Genomic DNA, 22,147 nt, shown 5'->3' on the forward strand with positions numbered 1-22,147 from the left:
CTCTGGAGAAAATGAAGCAAAAAAGTGAGATGAGGCTGGAAATAAGAACACATCACACTGATTGCAAAGATTTTAATAAAGCAGGAAAATAGACAGATACCAGAAAATAATCACAGAGTCAAGGACAGCACTTAGCAGGATGATTAGCTTCAGGAAACTGGACTGAATTGTTTAAGCCTTTTATAACAAATTCAGAGCACAGGTAAAATGTAGAAAGGACACAACAGTTAACACTGAATTGAGCTCACTGTTCTGCAGAGATCATTTGGGGAAGTTTAACAGCTTCACTGTTAAACAGTAGCCCCATTTTTCAAGGAACTTTTTATTATGACTAAAGGCACAACTACTGACAGAACATTGATTTTTGCAATCTTAACATTAAAGGAGAGAATTCTTAGCTAAAGTATGAAATACACGGCGAATCAACCTAAGATGAAGTTTAACGAAGACGTTTATTTCCAAGTCACATAACCTCCATCGGTCTGTCCAATATAAATAAGGTCACCACTTTCCAATTTACGAGTCCTGTTAGTCACAAATAAATACTGCTGACCCATTAGGCTCATGAGCCCTCGTTTTGTACATGAAATGCACGTGAGGGCCTTAGGCCAAGCAGGTTATATGGAATTTTCTTTCACTGTGTTTTCCAAAACTGCATTTTCCAATATGCAAAACAGCATGGCCTAATGGGAAGAGCACAGACCTGGGAGCCAGAGCACCTGGTTTCTAAGCCCAGCTCCGCCACTTGCCTGCTGTATGACCTTGGGCAAACCACAACTTCCCTGTGCCTCAGTTTCCTCATCTGCAAAAATGGGAATACCAGTTCTCCCTCCTACTCAGACTGTGACTCCCTTGTAGAACAGAGGCCGTGTCAGACCGATCTACCTCAGCCCTTAGCATGGTGTGTGGCACATAAGGGCTTAACAGACAGCACAATACTTATTATCCTTGTCCCAGCTACTGAACAGTGAAAAATGGCAAAGCCATCCAGACTTTATGGCATTTACCCGCTGAGTTCTACAAACACAGATGGGACACCCTGCTTAAACACTTACACAAGCTCCTCCTCAACATTTGGAACATGGAGAAGAGGCCACAAGAGCTCTAAAATACTACTACCATCACCATCTTTAAGAAGACAGGTGAAAGATCAGATTATGACAGCAATCGAGGCCCTGCACCAAGTGAGCACTCGATAATTCCAAATGACTGACTAATCGAGGCATCTCAGTACTCTCAGTCACTGGTAAGATCCCTACTCAAGAGTGCTACTGGATCAACTCTTGGAAAATGTCACCTGCCAAATGCCCTAGGAATCACAACGTGACTTTGGATCGCAGTTTGACAGAGTGGACGTCATCTTTGCAGCACGTCGGCCGCAGGAAAAATACAGGAAGCAAGCAAGTCCCCTCTATAAGAAGACTTTTAAATAAACCTTACAAAGGCATTGGACATCGTCAAGAGATGGGGACTCTGGAAATTGCTCAGTAACTTTGGCTGCCCTGAAGCATTCCTTATGCTCCTGAGACTACTTGGTGACAGCGTAGCTGGCCTATGAGCTGTCTGACCCGTTCCCCGTTGCCAATAAGGTAAAACATCACTGCGATTGATGACGGAATCTCCCATCTGCAACAATGGATGAGCCTCGGTCCTGACCGAGATCTCAGGACCAAAAGCCCACCCAGAGGACTTGATTGGAAAGCGAGTGTCTTCTGCAGTGCCTCTAGCCCTCTCTCGTTCCTGGGCAGTCACGTTCCCCCCCAGGACATGGGGTGCAACAAACAGGTAGGTGGGTAGAAGTGCTGCAGGTTGGGAAGTGCCGGCTGCAGACAGAATCGGAACTAGAACCCAGGTCTCCTGATCCCCAGGACAGGACTCTTTCTACTGGACCAACAGCGGGTCTTACCACTGCTGCTGCGACTATTACTAGATCGGGGATGCGACAAGAGACCTGGATGCAGGTGTGAGAATAAGTTCTTCTGGGGAACTCTTCTGACTCGATAGGCTTCGCAAGCCATCCCAAGTCCCAGAGACCGTCATTCGAGAATTGCTATATACAGATGACCACGCCCTGGAGGCCCACCCGATCCAAGAAGGCGTGCAGTCAACCGTAAACCACGTCACCGAATCGGTCGACCATAACAGACTGACAATGAGTCAGAAGAAAACTCAAGTCATGTATCAGCCTGATTGCGGTAAATTGCACGCACACACACACACAAAATCGACATCAGCAATGGCGCTAAACATCACAAAGTCCTGTGACCTAGGTAGTGGCACACTGACCAATGAGGCAACGATTGGCAGGAAGTAGAAAATGGTCTCAAGAAAGCCGAAATATCACCCGGGAGACTATTGAATAGAGTGTGGCAGCGGCACGTTATCAGCTCCAGACTAGAGAAAGCAAGACCTGTCATCCTGCCCGACCTCCTCAATGACTGTGAGATCTGAATTCCCCCCAGATGCCACACCTGACTCCTTGAGCAGTTTCAACAGGGTCATTTATGGGCTCTACTAAACACTCTAAGAGCAAGACAGGAGGACGAACAAATAACAGTCCCCTAGCACTGCAGCTTTGCACCCCTCGACACAGCTGTGCTCGGGTGGATCATGCGAAGAGACTACAGGATACCTACCCAAAGAGCAGCTGAATGAGCTGAAATTGGGAAACCCAGAGCAAGGACAGAGAAAACTGTTTTGAAGGCTAGAGGAAAATTAAGCCCCTCAGCTGAAAGCAGGGAGTCGATTGCCACAGGCCCCCCATGGTAGACGGGTGTGGCACACTGCCATCAAGAAAGGTGCAGTTCCTTTCAAGCAGGCACTTTCTGAGGATGATGAGACAAAGTGCCCAGGGCAAACCGGTGTCAGGTACTGTAGACACCAAACATGACCATACAACAAAGGACCATCTTTGTGTGGGTTCCGCATTGACTTTGGGGCCATAGGTGCAATCATTGATCAATTTCATTGTCAGCAGCCTCTTCTTTTTGCCCGAAGGACTACTGTATATCTAGAGGTAGATGGAGGGGTTTTGTTTCATTACTCTCGCTCCACTTTTGTTACATAACCTCGGGTCCTGCTCAGGGCTTTGATGTCACCAGATTTCCCTGCTTTAGGTCAGATAATATGCCTATACATTTTGGTGCATAAAAATTGCTTTGCGCTGCTTCACTTCCAGAATTCAGAGACTAGATCTATTTACACTGAACACACCTCGCCGCAGTGTGGATTCCTAAAGCTGTCGATATGTAGCAACAGTAAGTTCGCTCTGGCCTGATTCAGAAAGCCTATCACTCACAGATGCCCAAATCAGAAAGCTCTAGGTTTTTGTGACTTAATCATTGTCTGGTTTGTGAGATCCAGAAAACAACTTGGTATAGACATGGATGCAGATGATCAAGGGGAAGCAGCATGGCCCAGTGGCAGGAGCCCGGGCTTGGGAGTCAGAAGTCCTGGGTTCTAATCCCAGTTCTGCCACTTGTCTGTTGTGTGACCTTGGGCAAGTCACTTCACTTCTCTGTGCCTCAGGTACCTCATCTGTAAAATGGGGATTAAGACTGTGAGCCCCACGTGGGACAAACCTTGTATCTACCCTGGTGCTTAGAACGGTGCTTGGCACATAGTAAGTGCCTAACAAATACCATTATTATTATCAACCTTAAATTTTGTCTTACACCCATAAAGATTGCATTCTATATGGTCCAGGACTCCTAACTCTGACTTATTTCCTTTTTTCCAGAAAGCCCGAAAACCACTGCTTTACTTAGAGATGGGTCTATTTAATTAACATGTAACATACCATCAGAACATCTGGAGCCCACTCTGCTAATACCCTGTCAAAGAAAAGCCAACTCTCAATTTTTTAGGATGAAAATATTGTCTTGTTTATGGACCATCAGGTAAGTCTGTGGTCTCTTCCTAGCTGCTGCCAGCTGACATTTGGCTTTTTTCAAAAGCAGGTGGACATAAGAAATAGAGGCTCTAGCAGAAAGGAGTGATCGGCATTGACATATGCCCCATTTGCAATTGATACTTGACAGTTGGCAGTATGAAACATCTGTCTATTCTTACAGAGCAAGACAGTATAAAAGTGGTCATACCCTAGGGTTGTGTATTCAAGTAGATACACGTTATCTCCATTTCTATTAACTAATAGATTCAAAGTTAAACCAAGCAAATGACATTTTAAGGTCAAGTGAAAAATATGACCACCCTTACATAACATAGCTCTATGAAACTTAAGGAGTATCTGTAAATTTGGAGTTCTCCAGGGTTGACTTCATTTAGTGGGCAAATGTGGTACCTTCAGTCTGTCCAATAGTCTATGAAATATTAACTCAGCAACAATATTTTAAAGCCTTTATTTCCCCTTCAGAATTATTGTTCTTCAGCATTGAATTAGATTAGTAGGAAGACTGCCAGAATCCCCATGCTGGGAGAGCAAAGGCATATTTGCTTCTTGTGAATCATATGCCTCAAAGCATCACCCAAAGCATTTAGGAGCTGATGTTCCTAAGCAACCGCATCCTCTGAAACAAACCCCTGGAGCTGAGCCATGCTGAAAAAGATGCCACTTTAATCAACTTTCCACCAATTAGGTTCTGTGCTTGCTTGTTTTTCCGGGCACCTATTTCCACAAATAAGAGCCCAGACTTCAACCTTCCTGCTCCCAAATGGAAATCTTTTTTTATTTACAGATCTGAACAGGAGCATTTCGCTGTTTGAGATAGACTCGGAAAGGCTAGGAGTTATATTTTAGAGAGATGACAGGCACCTTCCATGAACAACTTACTATCCTTACTTGGTTGAGGACATCAATTTCAACCTAGTCCCCTCATTGCATCTGAGTTTATAAGGACATTTGTGCACTGAAATCAACCTCGTCTCCAGCTTCTCCGTTATTGCAGTGAAACAGCCTGTCAGGCCTGGATAGGTGCGGGGAGGGAATCCATTTTGAGAAAGATGGCAAAAGGAGAGGGGGAAGGGCAGGAGGACAGAAAGGGTCCTGGTTGGTTTCATGGCAACTTGACCCTGTAACAATTCTAACTGGAAAAATTGGGACATGCTGTAAGAGAGAATAATTTTTTATTTCTCCATCATTCTTTCACTTGTATGCACCCTATGAAAAAATTAGTAATTCGGTTTATAATTGTGTGAAATAGTACTGATACTTTAGCAATGACTTCTGTGAGCACAAGACATAGCCCTGGACATTGTGGTTCTATAAATGAGCACAGACAGTAGGCATTTTTACAAGCTGGCAGACAGAGACCCAACTGCCCTGCCATGACGGTCCTTTGATCCACAAGATATAAGAATGTGCACCAAATCTAGATTACTTTAGTAGTTTCAGCGGCCTCAGCAAGGACTCTGGGAAACAGAACTCCCCTGAGCCTTTTCCACCTCGGTTTCTTCCTGCAATTCTTTTTATTTCTGAAACAAAAACACGATAAGCCAAAGAAACGTCCCCCCACCCCCCAAACGATACAACTCAGAGTGATGATGGACCAGACAAAAAAGATCCACATCACAGCCTAACAGCTACCACATTATAGGCACATCCCGTTACAACCAGGATGTGTTTCTCATTAATGTGGCTGTATTGAGGAATACGTTCTCCCAGATTCACATGCTATGAATCGGGATCCTTACCAGAAACTTGGAAACGGAGTACTAAATTCCTTGATGTGCTATAAACTGTAATGATCACCACCACTAAACTCCTGGTTCATCTTTATTAAAGTAATTCAAAGTAAAACTAACCCCACAATACTAACTAAACGAGGAGTGGAATTATGATTATGACTACGTAAGAGGCTGAAGAAGTGGAAGCTTGTTCTGCTGACTGGGGCAGTGTATTTTCAATTTAATTGAAGAATCCGTACAACTTAAGTTGAATAGCAGCCACCTTTTCTCTTCGTAAAGCACCCTGTAGCCGGGGACGCTCCTTCTCAACACCCCTGAACTGCCATTGCTCTAGTACAGCTGTCGTCTTCAACCAAATCCGTAAATACACGCTCCTCCTCCTCCAAAACTGACATGAATTTCTAACCCGAAGATTTTAGCTGGTTGTGGGAAAAACCATAGCTCCTTCATCTGTTTTGGCATTGTGAGATGATGCAACGGATTGCTGAAGTTTGATGAGGTCTTCACTGGGTGACTCCCTTGAGCGACATGCAGTTAGCTCTTCGACATCCACATTGTCCATTTCCAAAATTTAACAGTCTCTCTGGCTTATCCACTTAGGAATCTCTTCAGTGCCTTGACAAATCTGACACCAACTGAGGGTGGAGCTTCCTCTAGGATCCACTCATCGGTGATTGCTTTACTTCCACCCGGGTAGGGGGCTACAGACATAGGGGTGGGGGGGCGGGGGAGCCATACTCACCTGTGGCAATCGGCCGGCATGTCTAGGGCTTCAAACAATACCGGTTGTATCTCCCAGGATGGTTGTATCACGGGCCATTCCCATACCTGCGAAAGGAAAGTCGGTGATCTCCACCCAGCTTCCGGTTTGTTCCCATTTCTCAGCCTGGTAATGTGAGAGCAGGTGAGTGTGTAGGAACATACTGCACATTTCTGTGTGTGGGTCACCACTGAAGCAGGTTGGATATGACATTCCTTCACATTGTCACCGGCCCCGTTCTCAAGGTACGAAAAGACGTGGCTGGGAATGGGGTGGGGTGGTGGCTGAGGCGAGTCAGACACCACCTAGGGACTATTTCCTTGGGTGAACTTGAATGACTTGGGAGTCCACAACACACACAGCTGGTTGGAAGGGCTACTGGCCTGGACTTTCTTCCTCACCGTACTACCAGTCTTCCTGGACTCTGGCTTAAGAACACCCGGGCAGGCAACTGAGTCAGGGGATGGAGCTACTGGAAAGTGATGAGGCCTGGAATGGTGAGTGGCAACTGACAGGTGAGATGCTGTCAAGGCTCCTGGGGCAGGGCACATTCAAGAGGTAGACAACCTCAGTGGTATGGATTAGTTCTTCTGCACCCTTCAATCACTACCATTAGGTGACTGATGTTTGACTTGCCCTATGCTGATTTGGGGAAAATTTGAAAAATGGTAATAATTGTGTGTGTGTAATTACATGCGTCTATATATACATATATACACACACACAAACACACACACAATATGCATATACTCTGCAGCCAAAAAAAAATTATCCCCAGAAAACACACTGACTCTGCAGACAACATCAATGGCTTTCTAACAGAGGTGCCTGTTCACTGATAAAGGGTGGAAATCCTGCAATGCTGTGTGTAAACGAACATTTCTTTCTTTGGATTGTTCATTGACATATTTTTGGGGAAAAACCACCAACCTAGAAAAGTAAAAACAAAGCCAGGGAGCAATGAGGCTGCCAAAGTGAGACAAAGCTCAAGATCAAGGCACCTTTCACTAAGTCGGGTAGTCAAGAGCTTGCTCCTTGAGCTAGAACACATGGCAGACTGCCCTCATCGAGGCTCCTCACGTTTCCTCCCTTGAATGTTTCAACAAGCAGCCCAACACTCTACTTTTCCTCAAAATATTTCTAGGTACACTCTTCCCCCCACAAAGGAAAAATTATAACACCCATTTCTATACCCTACCTTTTGTGATGAAGAGCCCGCTCCCCCTTCAATCCCTTCCGTTAGCAAAATACAGAATAAAGTGCATCCAAAAATCTTTTCTCGTATAAAACCACTAACTCAAAATTATCATTCCACTTTTCTGGGAGCCGACTGAAAAGACACTTCGGGATAAAAACACTTTTGAGAGGGCAATTTCTTAGAAATGGTGCACTCTGTCAAGCCGAGTCCAGAGCTTCACACTCAATAACAAACACCATTGGGGCCGGCGGTCCGTTCATTGCCCGTTGCTGAGGAAAAGCTCTCCAGAATGCAGTTGGAGACTTAAACGGAAGAAGCAGCAGGAGTGGCAGATGACACACACTCCTAGTATTTTCCCGAAGTTCTGAAAAGTGTCTAAAAAACTGCTCAAAGAGGGAGCCTGCGTAAAACTTAGCATTACTCGATCCACTCAAGTCAGGATGGGTCTCTGTCCCCGACTCGACTACATAAACATGGATCTGTTCAAAAAAATCCACAACTGTAGAAATCAGATTAGAATCATTTAAATTTTTAGGACCACCTTAAACATACCTGTTCTCTTTTTGATGTAGAAAAGAGGAGAAAGAAGAGGAACTATGCCATGCAAACGTTATGAACAACCCCTGGAAACGCAGGATACACTTAAGACATCACAGACCAGATAACGGTGTGAATTGTTTTTTTCACCCCCCCCCCCCCCCCATTCAGTACAGGTTCCCCTCCACTCAAGGTTTACACCGAAGTATAAATCTCAAGACTCACTTTACAGCTGCGCTAAGGTAAAAAGCGGCCCCCTCATTCCAAGCTTCCCAACCGGTGCCGGACAAAAGGGAGTCTATTTCCACTTCAAATCGCATATCAAGGCTATGTGGTCAGAGGGATGCGAAACGCTGGGCAAGGCCTGATGGGTAGTGACCTCTTCGTGAGTCGGCAGGGGAATCACCTGCTCCACCTCCAAGGCATCCGAGTCGATGAAGACGTAATCCAGGCACCCGTGAAACCCGCCGACGTAGTTGGTGTAGGCGGGCTCGCCGCACGCGCTCTTCAGTTTGAAGGGGTGGGTCAGGGCCATGTTGCACCGCTCTTCTTCGCCATTCGAAGCCCAGTCTTCGTGGTCCTCCGCGATGCCGCCGCTGTTGACGAAACTATAGGTGCCCGTCGACGGAGTACTATTAAAATCCCCACAGAATACGACGGGCACGCCCGGGTACAGATCAGAGGTCACATACTTAATGTGAGACAGAGCTACGGCCACCTGAATGAGACGGATGTTCCCACCTACGGACACACAAAAGACACCGACGAGTATTTTTCAGGGAGGGCCGTAGTTGGTGGGGGGGGGGGGGGGGCGCGATGGGGGGGGGGAAGAGAGACGAGGCAAGGGATAGTCTCCGCTGCCCTGAGGGGCGGGTGGGGAGAGTGAGTCTTTTGGTTCAAAATAAAAGTCTCTCGAGAGAACCCACTCCCTTTCCTAAGCAACCTACAGAGTGACGGAACATGTGCAACCGGGAACGCACATGAAACTTTTCTCTTTTTTTACCTTTCGGGTGCCAGTACAGGTGGGTATTGGCAACGCAGATCTTTTTCGAAGAGTCCTTCGTAGACTGCAAAATGGAGACCTGCAAGAGAAGGGGAGAGACAGTGAGGCCCAGGGAAGTGAAGCAACTCGCCCCAGGCTGCCCGGTCTTCCGACCCGGGGTCTCTGTGGGGGCGGCTGGGACAGCGCCCGCCCCCTCGACCGTTTGGGATGGGCGTTCAAAAGGACACGACGGAAGGGTTACCCGGGCAAACCGGGACACGGCGGGGGGGGGAGGGGGGTCCAGCGCCCGAGCCGAGCCAGCCCCTCACCTGCAGGACGGAGGACCTCTGGAGCACCTTCTCCCGCACCAGCGGGTATGGGGAGAGCTTCTCCAGCAGCTCCCTGTGCAGGGGTCGGAGAGCAAGGCCTGGTTGAGGGCGATGTCGTGCCGGCTGAGGAGGCTGAACTTGGCCCTGCGGTAGAAGGTGGCCAGGCCTTCGTGCTGCTTCTCCTTGATCTTGAAGAGGCCCTCCAGGCCAAAGGCCTCCAGGGCGGGCGCCAGGCTGTCGGAGAAGACGGGCCGGTCCACCTCCTGCAGGCAGATGAGGTCGGCGCTGTAGCCGGTGAGCTCCTTCTGGATGAGGTTCTGGCGGTAGTCGAGCTCCAGGGCGTAAGGGGCACAGTACGGGTAGAGGACGGTGCGGGACAGCTCGGTCTGGGCGTAGGCGTCGGCCAGGATGTTGTAGGAGACGGTGCGGATGAGGGCGTCGCTGGCCACCTTCTTGGTGTACAGGTGCCTCTGGTCGAAGGTGCAGGTGCCGGGCCCGGCCTCCACCGGGCTGTGGCTCTCCAGCTCCCGGCTGGGCCCGTAGCGCTGCCCGTTGCCCGGGGTGCAGCGCAACTTCAGCCGTAGCCCCACGTCCGCGTTGGACGGCGTGTAGACGAGTTCGGACACCCCGGTCTCCACCCAGCCCGGCCCGGCCGCCGACGCCGACGAGATGGTGGACGAAGAGGAGGAGGAGGAGGGCTCCGTGGAGGCGGCGGCCCCGCTCCCGCCGTCGCCCCCGCCCCCGCCCGCGGCCCCCGGCCCGGCCTCCTTGAACCAGCGGAAGAGCGAGGCGTGGGGCTCGGCGAACTCCAGCCCCAGCTTGGGGCAGACGGGGAAGCCGGCCATCATGTAGCGTGGCAGCTGCAGGTCGGTGAAGGCGGGCGGGTTGCGCTCCACCTTGTACTTCACGTCCCCGATCTGCAGGACCGCCCCGTCCTGCCAGGCGTCCGCATTGAGTACGTCCTCGCCCACCGCCTCCTCCCGGTAGTAGAGCCGCACCAGCGGGCCCCCGGCCGAGGCCGCCTCCGCCTCCGGTCCCTCCTCCGCCCCGAGCCCGGGCCCCAGGCCCCCGCTAAGGCCGCTCCCGCCGCCGTCAGGTCGCGCCTTCTTGCTCTTCTTGGCGGCCGCCGCCTTGGCGTGGCCCTTGAGGGCGTCGATGGCGATGCGGCCCAGCGCCCGGCCCAGCGGCTCGCTCTGGCTCCGCTGCATGTGCTTCTGCCGCCCGTCCGCCAGCGAGAACGACAGGCTCAGCTTCGCCTCCGACGGCACGCACCGCACCACGGCCCGCTCCATCGCCGCCCCGCCCCGCCGGGACCCGCTCCGCCGCGCCGCGACCTCCGCCCCCGCAGCCGCCGCAGCCCCGCGCCGCCGCCTCGCCGCCCGCACCAGCCTCCACATCAACCTCGGCCGGGCGGAGACAGGGCGAGGGCGACGACGACGACGACAGCCCCGCCCCCGCCTATCTCCCGTCCGCCGCGTCCGCTCCCGCACATTCGCGAGTCCGCCTCCCTGCCGCGCCTCGCTTCCACCGGGACCCGCTCGCGCCCCAGTGGCCCGAGGCCCCGCCCTCCGCCAGGACGAAGGCTACACCGCCCCACACCGAACACGCCACGTTTTCGCTGTATCGAAAGTGCCGTTACCTTTCATGTGGCCGCTCAACGAGGCAGCTGGGGGAGGGGGGGAGGGATCCAGTGCCCGGAAGTGCCAAGGAGGGGAAAGGTAGCTTTTCTCTGCCCCTTCCGCCCTTTTCTCCGCGGTTTTGGCCATTTTTATTCTTTTTAACTCTATTACATTTTTAAGGAATTGGTTGAACGTTTACTACGGGTCAAGCACGGTTGTAGCACCGGGATTGGCACAAATTAGGTCGGACGAAGTCCCCGTCCCACGTGGGGCTCACGGGAGGGAGAACGGGTATTCAATCTGCATTTTGTAGTTCATTCAATAGTATTTATTGAGCGCTCAGTGTGCGTAGATTACTGTACTAAGCGTTTGGAATGTACAATTCGGCAACAGATAGAGACAATCCCTGCCCAATGGCGGGCTCACAGTTTAAACGGGGGAGACAGCAAAGCAGAACAGAACGAAACAAAAGCAAGATATCAAGATAAATAGAATCAAGGGGATGTACACCTTATTAACAAAATAAATAGGGTAATAAGTAATATATACAAATGAGCACAGTGCTGAGGGGAAGGGAGAAGAGCAAAGGGAAAGGGGGGCTCAGTCTGGGAAGGCCTCCTGGAGGAGGTGAGCTCTCAGTAGGAACTCTCACTTGAAGGAACTGTGGCAGAGACGTGAAGTGACTTGCCCAAGGACACCCAGCAGACAAGTGGCGGAGCCGGGATTAGAAACCGGGGCCGTGCTTTATCCACTAGGACACGCTGCTTCCCTGGTCTTGTTTTAGGAGGACCATTTCATCTTACTGCGGGGGCTGCGGCGTAAAGCTCCGTGCGGTCAGCAGGGCCCCGGAACGGGGTCCAGAAAGCCACCCTGTCTGAGCGGGGATTCGCGTGGCTCACTGGAAAGAGCACGGGCTTTGGAGTCAGAGGTCATGGGTTCGAACCCCGGCCCTACCACTTGTCAGCTGTGTGACTTTGGGCAAGTCACTTAACTTCTCGGTGCCTCAGTTACCTCATCTGTAAAATGGGGATTAAGACTGTGAACCCCACGTGGGACAACCTGATTCCCCTGTGTCTACCCCAGCGCTTAGAACAGTGCTCGGCACATAGTAAGCGCTTAACAAATACCAACATTATTATTATTGCTAAGTGCCAGGCACTGCTCTAAGCACTGGAGTAGATACAAGGTAATCAAGTTGGACATAGTCCACGTTCTACATGGGGCTCACAGTCATATCCCCATTTTACAGATGAGTCCCCCGATTAGACTGTAAGCCCGTCAGTGGGCAGGGATTGTCTCTATCTGTTGCCGAATTGTACATTCCAAGCGCTTAGTACAGTGCTCTGCACATAGTAAGCGCTCAATAAATACTATTGAATGAATGAATATTATTATCGTCCCTGCTCATTTGGATTTCCCCGGGAGTTGGTATAGGGGTGTATACCAGAATCGGGTTGATAGAGAAGCAGCGTGGCCTAGTGGAAAGCGCATGGGCTTGGGAGTCAGAGATCATGGGTTCTAATCCCGCCTCCGCCATTTGGCTGCTGTGTGCCCTTGGGCAAACCACTTCACTTCTCTGGGCCTCAGTTCCCTCATCTGTAAAATGGGGATTAATTAATTCATCCATTCAATCGTATTTATTGAGCGTTTACTATGTGCAGAGCACTGTACTAAGCGCTTGGAATGTATAATTTGGCAACAGAGAGACAATCCCTGCCCAATGACGGGCTCACAGTTTAAACGGGGGAGACAGCAAAGCAAAACAGAACACAACATCATCAAGATAAATAGAATCAAGGAGATGTACACTTCATTAACAAAATAAATAGGGTAATAAATAATATATACAAATGAGCACAGTGCCCTGCCCAATAACGTACTCACAGTCTAAACGGGGGAGAGAGACAGCAAAGCAAAACAGAACAAAACATCAAGATAAATAGAATAATAGATATACACCTCATTAACAAAATGAATAGGGTAATAAATATATACAAATATGCACAGTGCTGAGGGGAGGGGAAGGAGAAGAGCAGAGGGCGGGGGGGGGAGGGGAGGAGGAGCAGAGGGAAGGGGGGCTCGGTCTGGGAAGGCCTCTTGGAGGAGGTGAGCTCTCAGTAGGGCTTTGAAGAGGGTAAGAGAGGTAGTTTGGCGGAGGTGAGGAGGAAGGGCATTCTAGGACAGCTGGAGGACGTGGGTCAGGGGTCGACGGCGGGACAGGCGCGAACTGGGGACCGTGAGGCGGTGAGCGGCAGAGGAGCGGAGTGTACGGGGATGAAAACTGTGAGCCCCACGTGGGACAACCTGCTTACCTTATATCTATCCCATCGCTTAGAACAGTGCTTGATACATAGTAAGCGCTTAACAAATCCCGGCTAGACTACTGTGTCAGCCTTCTCTCTGACCTCCCTTCCTCCTCTCTCGCCCCGCTCCGGTCTATTCTTCACTCCGCTGCCCGGCTCATCTTCCTGCAGAAACGATCTGGGCATGTCACTCCCCTTCTTAAACAACTCCAGTGGTTGCCTATCGACCTCCGCTCCAAACAAAAACTCCTCACTCTAGGCTTCAAGGCTCTCCATCACCTTGCCCCTTCCTACCTCTCCTCCCTTGTCTCTTTCTACCGCCCACCCCACACGCTCCGCTCCTCTGCCGCCCACCTCCTCGCCGTCCCTCGGTCTCGCCTATCCCGCCGTCGACCCCTGGGTCACGTCCTCCCGCGGTCCTGGAACGCCCTCCCTCCTCACCTCCGCCAAACTGATTCTCTTTCCCTCTTCAAAACCTTACTTAAAAATCACCTCCTCCAAGAGGCCTTCCCAGACTGAGCTCCTCTTCCCCCTCTACTCCCTCTGCCATCCCCCCTTTACCTCTCCGCAGCTAAAGCCTCATTTTCCCCTTTTCCCTCTGCTCCTCCACCTCTCCCTTCCCATCCCCACAGCACTGTACCCGTCCGCTCAACTGTATATATTTTCGTTACCCTATTTATTTTGTTAATGAATTGTACATCGCCTTGATTCTATTTAGTTGCCATTGTTTTTACGCGATGTTCTTCCCCTTGACGCTGTTTAGTGCCATTGTTCTTGTCTGTCCGTCTCCCCCGATTAGACTGTAAGCCCGTCAAACGGCAGGGACTGTCTCTATCTGTTGCCGACTTGTTCATCCCAAGCGCTTAGTACAGTGCTCTGCACATAGTAAGCGCTCAATAAATACTATTGAATGAATACCATCATAATTATTATTAGTGTTCATTTGCTGCGCACTCACAAAGCGTCCTCTCCTTGGCTCAAACGGGAGGATTTTATTGATTGGACCATGCGCCAATCTTCTAACGCCGCTAGGGGGCGCCAGGAACTGATGTAGCTGGTGCAGTCTCAAGGACTTGGCCTCGCCGGGGCCGGGCGTTGTGGAGGGAACCTCATTCAATAATAATCATAATTGTGGTATTTGCTTATTGTTAAGCGCTTACTAAGTGCCAGGGCTAAGCGCTGGGGTGGATACAAGCAAATCGAGTTGGACGCAGTCTCTGTCCCTCATGGGGCTCGCAGTCTCAATCCCCATTTCAAAGATGAGGGAACTGAGGCACAGCTCTGTATGGTGACTTAGCCACGGTCACTCAGCAGACAAGTGGCAGAGTCGGGATTAGAACCCTTGACCTTCTGATTTCCAGGTCCGTGCTCTATTCACTACGCCATGCTGCTTCTTTATTTATTTCCCAGCTCTGACCATGGCGGCAGCAGCACTGGTCAGGGTTTAAGGAGAATTGAGATTCATGTGGTGGCGGTCTGGAGGCACTCCACGGTTGGAAAAGGATACTTTTTTAAAATGACATTTGTTAAGCTTTTACTATGTGTCATGCACTGTACTAAGCCTTGTGGTAGGTACAAGATAGGTTGGACCCAAGCCATGCCCCACATGGGGCTCATAGCCTTAATCACCATTTTACAGAGGAGGGAACTGAGGCACAGAGAAGTGAAGCGACTTGCCCATGGTCACACAGCAGATAAGTGGCAGAGCGGGGTTAGAAACCAGGTACTCTGTCTCCCCAGGCCCATGCTCTCTCCACTCTCCACTCATATGCTGCCTCTCCTACTCATTTTGGTGGGTTTTTTTTGGAATCATTTTCTCTGTCACTCTAGGTCTCTAGGTCTCTGTGCCCCACTGTAAAATGTAAACTGTCAGCCATTCATTGAGCACTTGCTTTATGCAGAGCACTGTACAAAGGACATGGGAGAGAACAATTCTATGGAGTCGCTAGAAAAGTACCCTGGCAACAGGATATTAATATATGGATATGTATGGAAGAGCTTATGGGGTTGAGAGTGGGGTGAATACCAAATCATTAAAGGGCACAGCTCCAGATGCAGGGGGGTGGGGTGGCAAATATGGTGGGGAAATGAGTTAGTCATGGAAGGCCTCTTGGAGCAGACATGATTTTAGGAGGGCTTTGAAAATGAGGAGAGTGGTGGATCGTTGGATCCGAAGGGGGAGGGAGTTCCAGGCCAGAAAGAAGATGTGGGCAAAGGAGTTAGTGGCGAGATAGTCGAGATCGAGGTACGGGGACTAGGCTGACAGAAGAGTGAAGTGAGCGAGCTGGGTCTGATAGGAGATTAGTGATGTAAGATAGGATGGAGAGAGCTGATTGCGTGACTTTGTCTTGTCTTATGCCGTCGAGCCGTCTCCTATCCATTAGCGACTCCATGGACACATCTCTTCCAGAACGCCCCACCTCCATCTGCGATCATTCTGGTAGTGGATCTATAGAGTTTTCTTGGTAAAAATACAACAGTGGTTTACCGTTACCTTCTTCCGCACAGTGAAATCATGTCTCCGCCCTCAACTCTTTCCCATGCCGCTGCTGCCCAGCACAGGTGAGTTTTGACTTGTAGCGGATTGCCTTCCACTCGCTAGCCACTGGCCAAGCTAGGAATGGAAGGAGAATGCCCCTCCTTGACTCTCCCTCCCGTAGCCAAGACTGGTAGAGTACTGGAAACTCTCCAGGTGCTATCGTGAGAGGGGTGAGTGACTTTTAGTGGTAAAGAGTTTGTTTGATGGAGAGGTGGATGGGCAACGATTGGAGGTTTTTGAGGAGTGGGTAAACATGGGGTTGAATTTTATTTTTTTTTAGAAAAATGATACAGGAAGCAGAATAAAGTATGGATGAATGGGGAGAGACAGGAGGCAGGGAGTTCAGTGAGGAGGTTGATGCAGTACTCAAAGCACTCTCCCCATCTTCAAAGCCAGAGAAGCTGCATGGCTTAGTGGAAAGAACACGGGCTTGGGAGTCAGAGGTCGTAGGTTCTAATTCTGCCTCTGCCACGCATCTGCTGTGTGACCTTGGGCAAGTCACTTCACTTCTCTGGGCCTCAGTTACCTCATCTGTAAAATGGGGACTAAAAGTGTGAGCCCCACTTGGGACAGCCTGAATACCCTGTATCTATCCCAGCACTTAGAACAGTGCTTGGCACAGAGTAAGCACTTAAATACCATAATTATTATTATTATTAAAATCACATTTCCATCATCCTACTCTAATTCACGCACTTACCATGTCATCTTATGCACTTAAGTTCTCATCCCATAAGCACTTAGGTATTCCCCTCACTCCACTTATGTACTTATTTTTAATCTCCTTGCTTCCTCCTATGTATACTTTGTTTTAGCATCTGTCTCCTCTCTAGGTGGTAAGCTCCTCCAGGGCAGGAATCATGTTTACTAGCTCTATTTCACCTTCCCAAGTGCTTAGTAGAGTGTTCTGCATGAAGTAAGTGCTTAGTACATAGCAATTCTTGATTGGGTGAGTACCTAAGAGTGATCTGGTCTCTGATCAGTGCTTAGAACAGTGCTTGGCACATAGTAAGCACTTAACAAGTACCATTATTATTATTACTACTATCTTAAAAAGAATGGTAACTTTAAAGGCAACTCATGGTCAAGGACGAGAGGAAAAAGGGTGAGGAGGCTGTTTGTGGCAGATGGGTTGGGGGTCATTCATTCATTCAGTAGTATTTATTGAGCGCTTACTAAGCGCTTGGAATGTACAATTCGGCACCAGATAGAGACAATCCCCGCCCATACTTGGTTTCTTCTTTGATTGGTCATTAGTAGCAGCCGAGGGACCTGGGCATGTGGTGGCTTGTGCAGATTTTTGTCTCCAAGCCAAAGAAAAAGTTCCAGTAGCAGATTAGGTAAACTGTCTGTCTACCTTAGACCTAAATGAAGACTCATCTGTCATATGTTAAACACTTACTCTGTCAAACGCGGTTCTGAGTACCCGAGTAGATGCAAGGTAATCGGATTGGTCTCAGTAGCAGTGTTTTCAAAGAAGTCATGGAGGGGTCCCAGACCACAATCCATCTAACCAATTTTGAAGCAGTGCCAATCACGATCCAGCTTTGTTGGGAAGGGCATAATAATTGCCAAAAAAGGTCAAGGGCGGGGCTGATTCTCCCCCATTATAGAGCGTAACATACCCTTCCCCTCTCGTGCCTGAGAGAGAAGCCTTCTTTGCCTTTCTTTCCTGGGTTCTCCCTCGTTTCTGATTCATTTAGGTGGAAGGTCAGTGTTTGAATCAAGGAAATGAGAAACAAGTTAAAAGCAACTCTGTCAATGGATGACAAATCCTCTTCCAAATGAAGTACAAGACATGGGGGCTCAAATGCGTGGTCCCGTTTTGTTTAGAAAATGCTTACTAGATGCGTTTTTTTTTAAAAAAAGCGCTCAGTACAGTGCTCTACACATCGTAAGCGCTCGATAAATACCATTGATTGATTGCTGCTCCGCCCATTGCCCCGCCCATGCCTAATCATTCCTTCCGGCGTTCGCCAGAGGGGCCACGTTAGGCCGTCTCCATGGCAATGGTGAGTTGTCCTTCTGTGTCTTATCCTGGTCGCCCGGAGAAGTTGGTTCCTCGTCACCGGGAGAGCCTCCGGGCCGTGAGGTAATGGTAGGGGTGCTCGCCTCTGTTCGTTCCCCTTCTTTGCCTTTGCTTTCCTCGAGAAGTAAGAGGAAAGACGGCCCAGGCCCCAGCCGACACCCCTGACCCCATTTTGTCCTCTAGCTCCTGGGATTTTAGGCCTTAGAACATCCTCCCTTCCTCCTCTCTCGCCCCGCTCCGGTCTATTCTTCACTCCGCTGCCCGGCTCATCTTCCCGCAGAAACGATCTGGGCATGTCACTCCCCTTCTTAAACAACTCCAGTGGTTGCCTATCGACCTCCGCTCCAAACAAAAACTCCTCACTCTAGGCTTCAAGGCTCTCCATCACCTTGCCCCTTCCTACCTCTCCTCCCTTCTCTCTTTCTACCGCCCACCCCGCACGCTCCGCTCCTCCGCCGCCCACTTCCTCGCCGTCCCTCGGTCTCGCCTATCCCGCCGTCGACCCCTGGGTCACGTCCTCCCGCGGTCCTGGAACGCCCTCCCTCCTCACCTCCGCCAAACTGATTCTCTTTCCCTCTTCAAAACCTTACTTAAAAATCACCTCCTCCAAGAGGCCTTCCCAGACTGAGCTCCTCTTCCCCCTCTACTCCCTCTGCCATCCCCCCTTTACCTCTCCGCAGCTAAAGCCTCATTTTCCCCTTTTCCCTCTGCTCCTCCACCTCTCCCTTCCCATCCCCACAGCACTGTACTCGTCCGCTCAACTGTATATATTTTCGTTACCCTATTTATTTTGTTAATGAATTGTACATCGCCTCGATTCTATTTAGTTGCCATTGTTTTTACGAGATGTTCTTCCCCTTGACGCTGTTTAGTGCCATTGTTCTTGTCTGTCCGTCTCCCCCGATTAGACTGTAAGCCCGTCAAACGGCAGGGACTGTCTCTATCTGTTGCCGACTTGTTAATAATAATAATAATAATAATGTTGGTATTTGTTAAGCGCTTACTATGTGCCGAGCACTGTTCTAAGCGCTGGGGTAGACATAGGGGAATCAAGTTGTCCCACGTGGGGCTCACAGTCTTCATCCCCATTTTACAGATGAGGGAACTGAGGCACAGAGAAGTTAAGTGACTTGCCCACAGTCACACAGCCGACAAGTGGCAGAGCTGGGATTCGAACTCATGAGCCCTGACTCCAAAGCCCGTGCTCTTTCCACTGAGCCACACTGCTTCTCTAAGACTCTAAGACTCTAAGACTTGTTCATCCCAAGCGCTTAGTACAGTGCTCTGCACATAGTAAGCGCTCAATAAATACTAATGAATCCTAAAATATCCTACTCCTGGGCATATTCGTTCATTTCAGCTTCACTGAGATAAGGTGGGGAGGGAAGGCGGAGGGGCATTAGTGTTTGTATTTCACAGGCAAACCGAGGTCTCAGTTCCCCGCTTCTGTATATCGCCTAGCACGGAAACGTTTTCACTTATTTGAAAAAGCGCTATCACACGGTAAAGTGAAAATAAAAAAAAATTTAAAAAATGCAGTGTTGTAGTTTGTTGGGAAATCATCTTAACTGATATGTTGATTCTTACCCCTTAAAATAGATCTTATAAAAGCTTTCTTTGGGAATAAGAGTCTTTTTTGGGGTTTTTTTGTGTTTGTTTTTTTTTGGAGTTGAGATGTCAGCAACGGATGACGCTGCCATAGAGGCTGAGAAACAGGTCTCGAAAATGAAGTTACCACCTATAGTCCATCCTCCTCCTAATATATCCCAAAAAACACCATTACAAAGTATACTGTTGAATTATCGGAAATCCAAGCAGGACAGAAAGTTATTTAATCAGCTAATGTGAGTAACATGATTTAAAAGTAACCTTTCCTTGTTGATTCTCCCCTCCCCAGTTCTTACTTGACTCTGCGGCCGGAATCGTTTTTTTAAAAAAGCGTTCGGCCAACATCTCCCCACTCCTCGGGAAGCTCCAGTGGTTGCCCATCCACCTCCACGTCAAACAGAAATCCCTTGCCATCGGCTTTAAAGCACTCAAGCATCTAGCCCGCTCCTATCTTACCTCCCTGATCTCCTGCTACAACTCTGCCTGCCCACTTAGCTCCTCTGATGCCATCTCGTCTATCTTCTGCCCCCTCGCCCACGTCCTCTCTCTGGCCTGGAACTCCTTCACCACTCCATAGAGGGCAGGCCACCACTCTCCCCACCTGTAAAGCCCTATTAAAGATCATGTCTCCTCCAAAAGGCCTTTCCTAAGCCCTCATTTCCCCAACTCCTTCTCCCTTCTACGTCACCTATGCACTTGATATCCAGCCCAACTTTAGCCCAACAGCACTTGGGTACATGTCTGTAATTTATGTTTATGTTTGTTTCCTTCTCTAGAGAGTAAGCTCATTGTGGGCAGGGATCATTCTATTGTAATCTCTAAGTGTGTATTTCAGTGCACTGACTGTAGTAACTGCTCAATAAATACCATTGACTGATCTTTGGAATTTAAATGAAACAAACATTGTTGTTATGGATCAGCTCACTTTAGAGGTCTGTATTTATTACCACATTGTATTAAATAGGCCTGAGTCATTAGGTTAACCAGTACAGTTGCTAAGTGGGAAGAGCACAGGCCTGGGAGGCAAAGGCCCTGGGTTCTAATACTGGTTCTTTGAATTGCTTGCCATTCGACCTTGGGCAAGTCATTTAACTTCTCTATGCCTCACTTTTCTCAACTGTCAAATAGGGATTAAATACCTGTTCTCCCTCCTACTCAGACCATGAGCTCCATGTGGGACAGGAAACGTGTCTGACCTGATTAATTTATATGTATTCCAGCACTTAACAGTGCTTGACACAAAGTAAGCGCTTGACAAATACCATATAGAGAAGACAACTTACCAGTCCCGATTTAAATATAGTTGAAATACATAAAGGATTTGTATAATATAATACTTTTAACTGAGAGTGGGCAAATAGCATTCAGTTGTTGAATACATATTGCCTAAATTACTCCCTAGGATTGTGACGTGACACTTTTGGAGCTGCACAATTTCAGCACATTGAGACAGAAATTTACTTAATCTTACATTTGTGCTTAATTTAACAGATCATCCCAAAGTGCTCAATATAATCTAAGAGAGGAATTTAAGCACGAGAAAAATATGGCTCGTTTAAAATATAGCTATCATGAAACAGCTAGGTTTTTGAAATAGCTCCTTTAAGAGAAACATAAAGCATGCAGACTGTTTCTAAGTAAACACAGGTTTTCCTTTTTAATATTATAAATTTAATATGTTGAATTAAGCATGGTGGCAATTCGTGATCATCATGCTATACTTGAGACAGATGCTCAACTAAAGAATCACTAAATTTCTGCTTTCTGAATTTATTAACACGAGAAAGCTTGTACTTTTCAGAAAATTTTAGTGGAATTTAAATTCCACCAAATTTAAACTTGACTTGCCATATGTAGTATGCCAGTATGAGAGAACCATTTTGTAACCAAATTTTTTAGGTATTGGCATTCATTCAATTGTATTTATCGAGCACTTACTGTGTGCAGATCACTATACTAAGTGCTTCTACAGAGGCATTTTGTCATCATCATCTTGAAATTGATATTTCTAAAATCCTCTGAGACTCAATCAATCAATCGTATTTATTGAGCACTTACTATGTGCAGAGCACTACTAAGCGCTTGGGAGAGTATGAGGCAACAGAATTAGCAGGCACTTTCCCTGCCTGTAAAGAGCGTATAGTCTAGAGGGAGAGACAAACATTAATATGAATAAAATCAGTTTTACTTCAGTATTTTTATGTAAATTTATCCAAGCAAAGCACTCTATGGTGTTATCCAAATGCAAGTTTAATATTGAGATTATCTATCATTTTAAAAGGTCAATGGTGGGGCCAATTCTCCCCCATTATACAGGGTCACTTTACCTTCTGTTGTGTCTGAGAGAGAAGGCTTCTTTGCCTTTCTTTCCTGGGTTCTCCTCTTGTCTCTAATTTATTTAGTCGGAAGGTCAGTGTTTGAATCAAGGAAATGAGAAACATGTTAAAAGCAATTCTGTCAATGAATGACAACTCCCTTTTCAAATGAAGTATAATGTTTCTCAGTTTGAGAGACATGGGGGCTCAAATGCGCGGCCTTGTTTCCTTTAGAAAACGTCAAAGGGATAAGAGAGAGACTTTTGTTATAGCCAAGAAACA

The 22,147-nt window shown here is 48.5% G+C and overlaps 2 protein-coding genes and 1 non-coding gene across 7 annotated transcripts in view; 1 reads left to right on the top strand and 2 right to left on the bottom strand.

The window, feature by feature from the left end:
* Positions 1 to 5,068: 5,068 nt before the first annotated feature.
* Positions 5,069 to 10,778, bottom strand: LOC114806469 (2',5'-phosphodiesterase 12-like). Its single transcript, XM_029050919.2, is given in 6 exon segments — positions 5,069 to 5,433; positions 6,389 to 6,474; positions 8,548 to 8,882; positions 9,145 to 9,223; positions 9,453 to 9,532; positions 9,535 to 10,778. Coding segments are annotated over 6 exon segments (1,893 nt in total). The 5' UTR covers positions 10,745 to 10,778; the 3' UTR covers positions 5,069 to 5,330.
* A 5,168-nt stretch (positions 10,779 to 15,946) lies between these two features.
* LOC114806780 lies at positions 15,947 to 16,084 on the bottom strand. Its single transcript, XR_003754842.1, has one exon. It is a non-coding gene; the product is annotated as a small nucleolar RNA SNORA7 (small nucleolar RNA).
* Positions 16,085 to 17,911: 1,827 nt separating this feature from the next.
* Positions 17,912 to 22,147, top strand: part of DNAH12 (dynein axonemal heavy chain 12) — a 132,610-nt gene continuing 128,374 nt past the window's right edge. For 4 of the 5 annotated variants that reach the window (XM_029050561.2, XM_029050564.2, XM_029050563.2 and 1 more), the window contains exons 1-2: positions 17,912 to 18,005; positions 19,612 to 19,786. In XM_029050561.2, coding sequence (XP_028906394.1) covers positions 19,617 to 19,786 — 170 coding nt within the window. In that variant the 5' untranslated portion in view covers positions 17,912 to 18,005; positions 19,612 to 19,616. The remainder of the gene's footprint in view (positions 18,006 to 19,611; positions 19,787 to 22,147) is intronic. The other variant, XM_029050562.2, reaches the window with a different exon arrangement.

This window comes from Ornithorhynchus anatinus, chromosome X1 (assembly GCF_004115215.2).
Source record: "Ornithorhynchus anatinus isolate Pmale09 chromosome X1, mOrnAna1.pri.v4, whole genome shotgun sequence".
Classification (NCBI taxonomy): Eukaryota; Metazoa; Chordata; class Mammalia; order Monotremata; family Ornithorhynchidae; genus Ornithorhynchus; species Ornithorhynchus anatinus.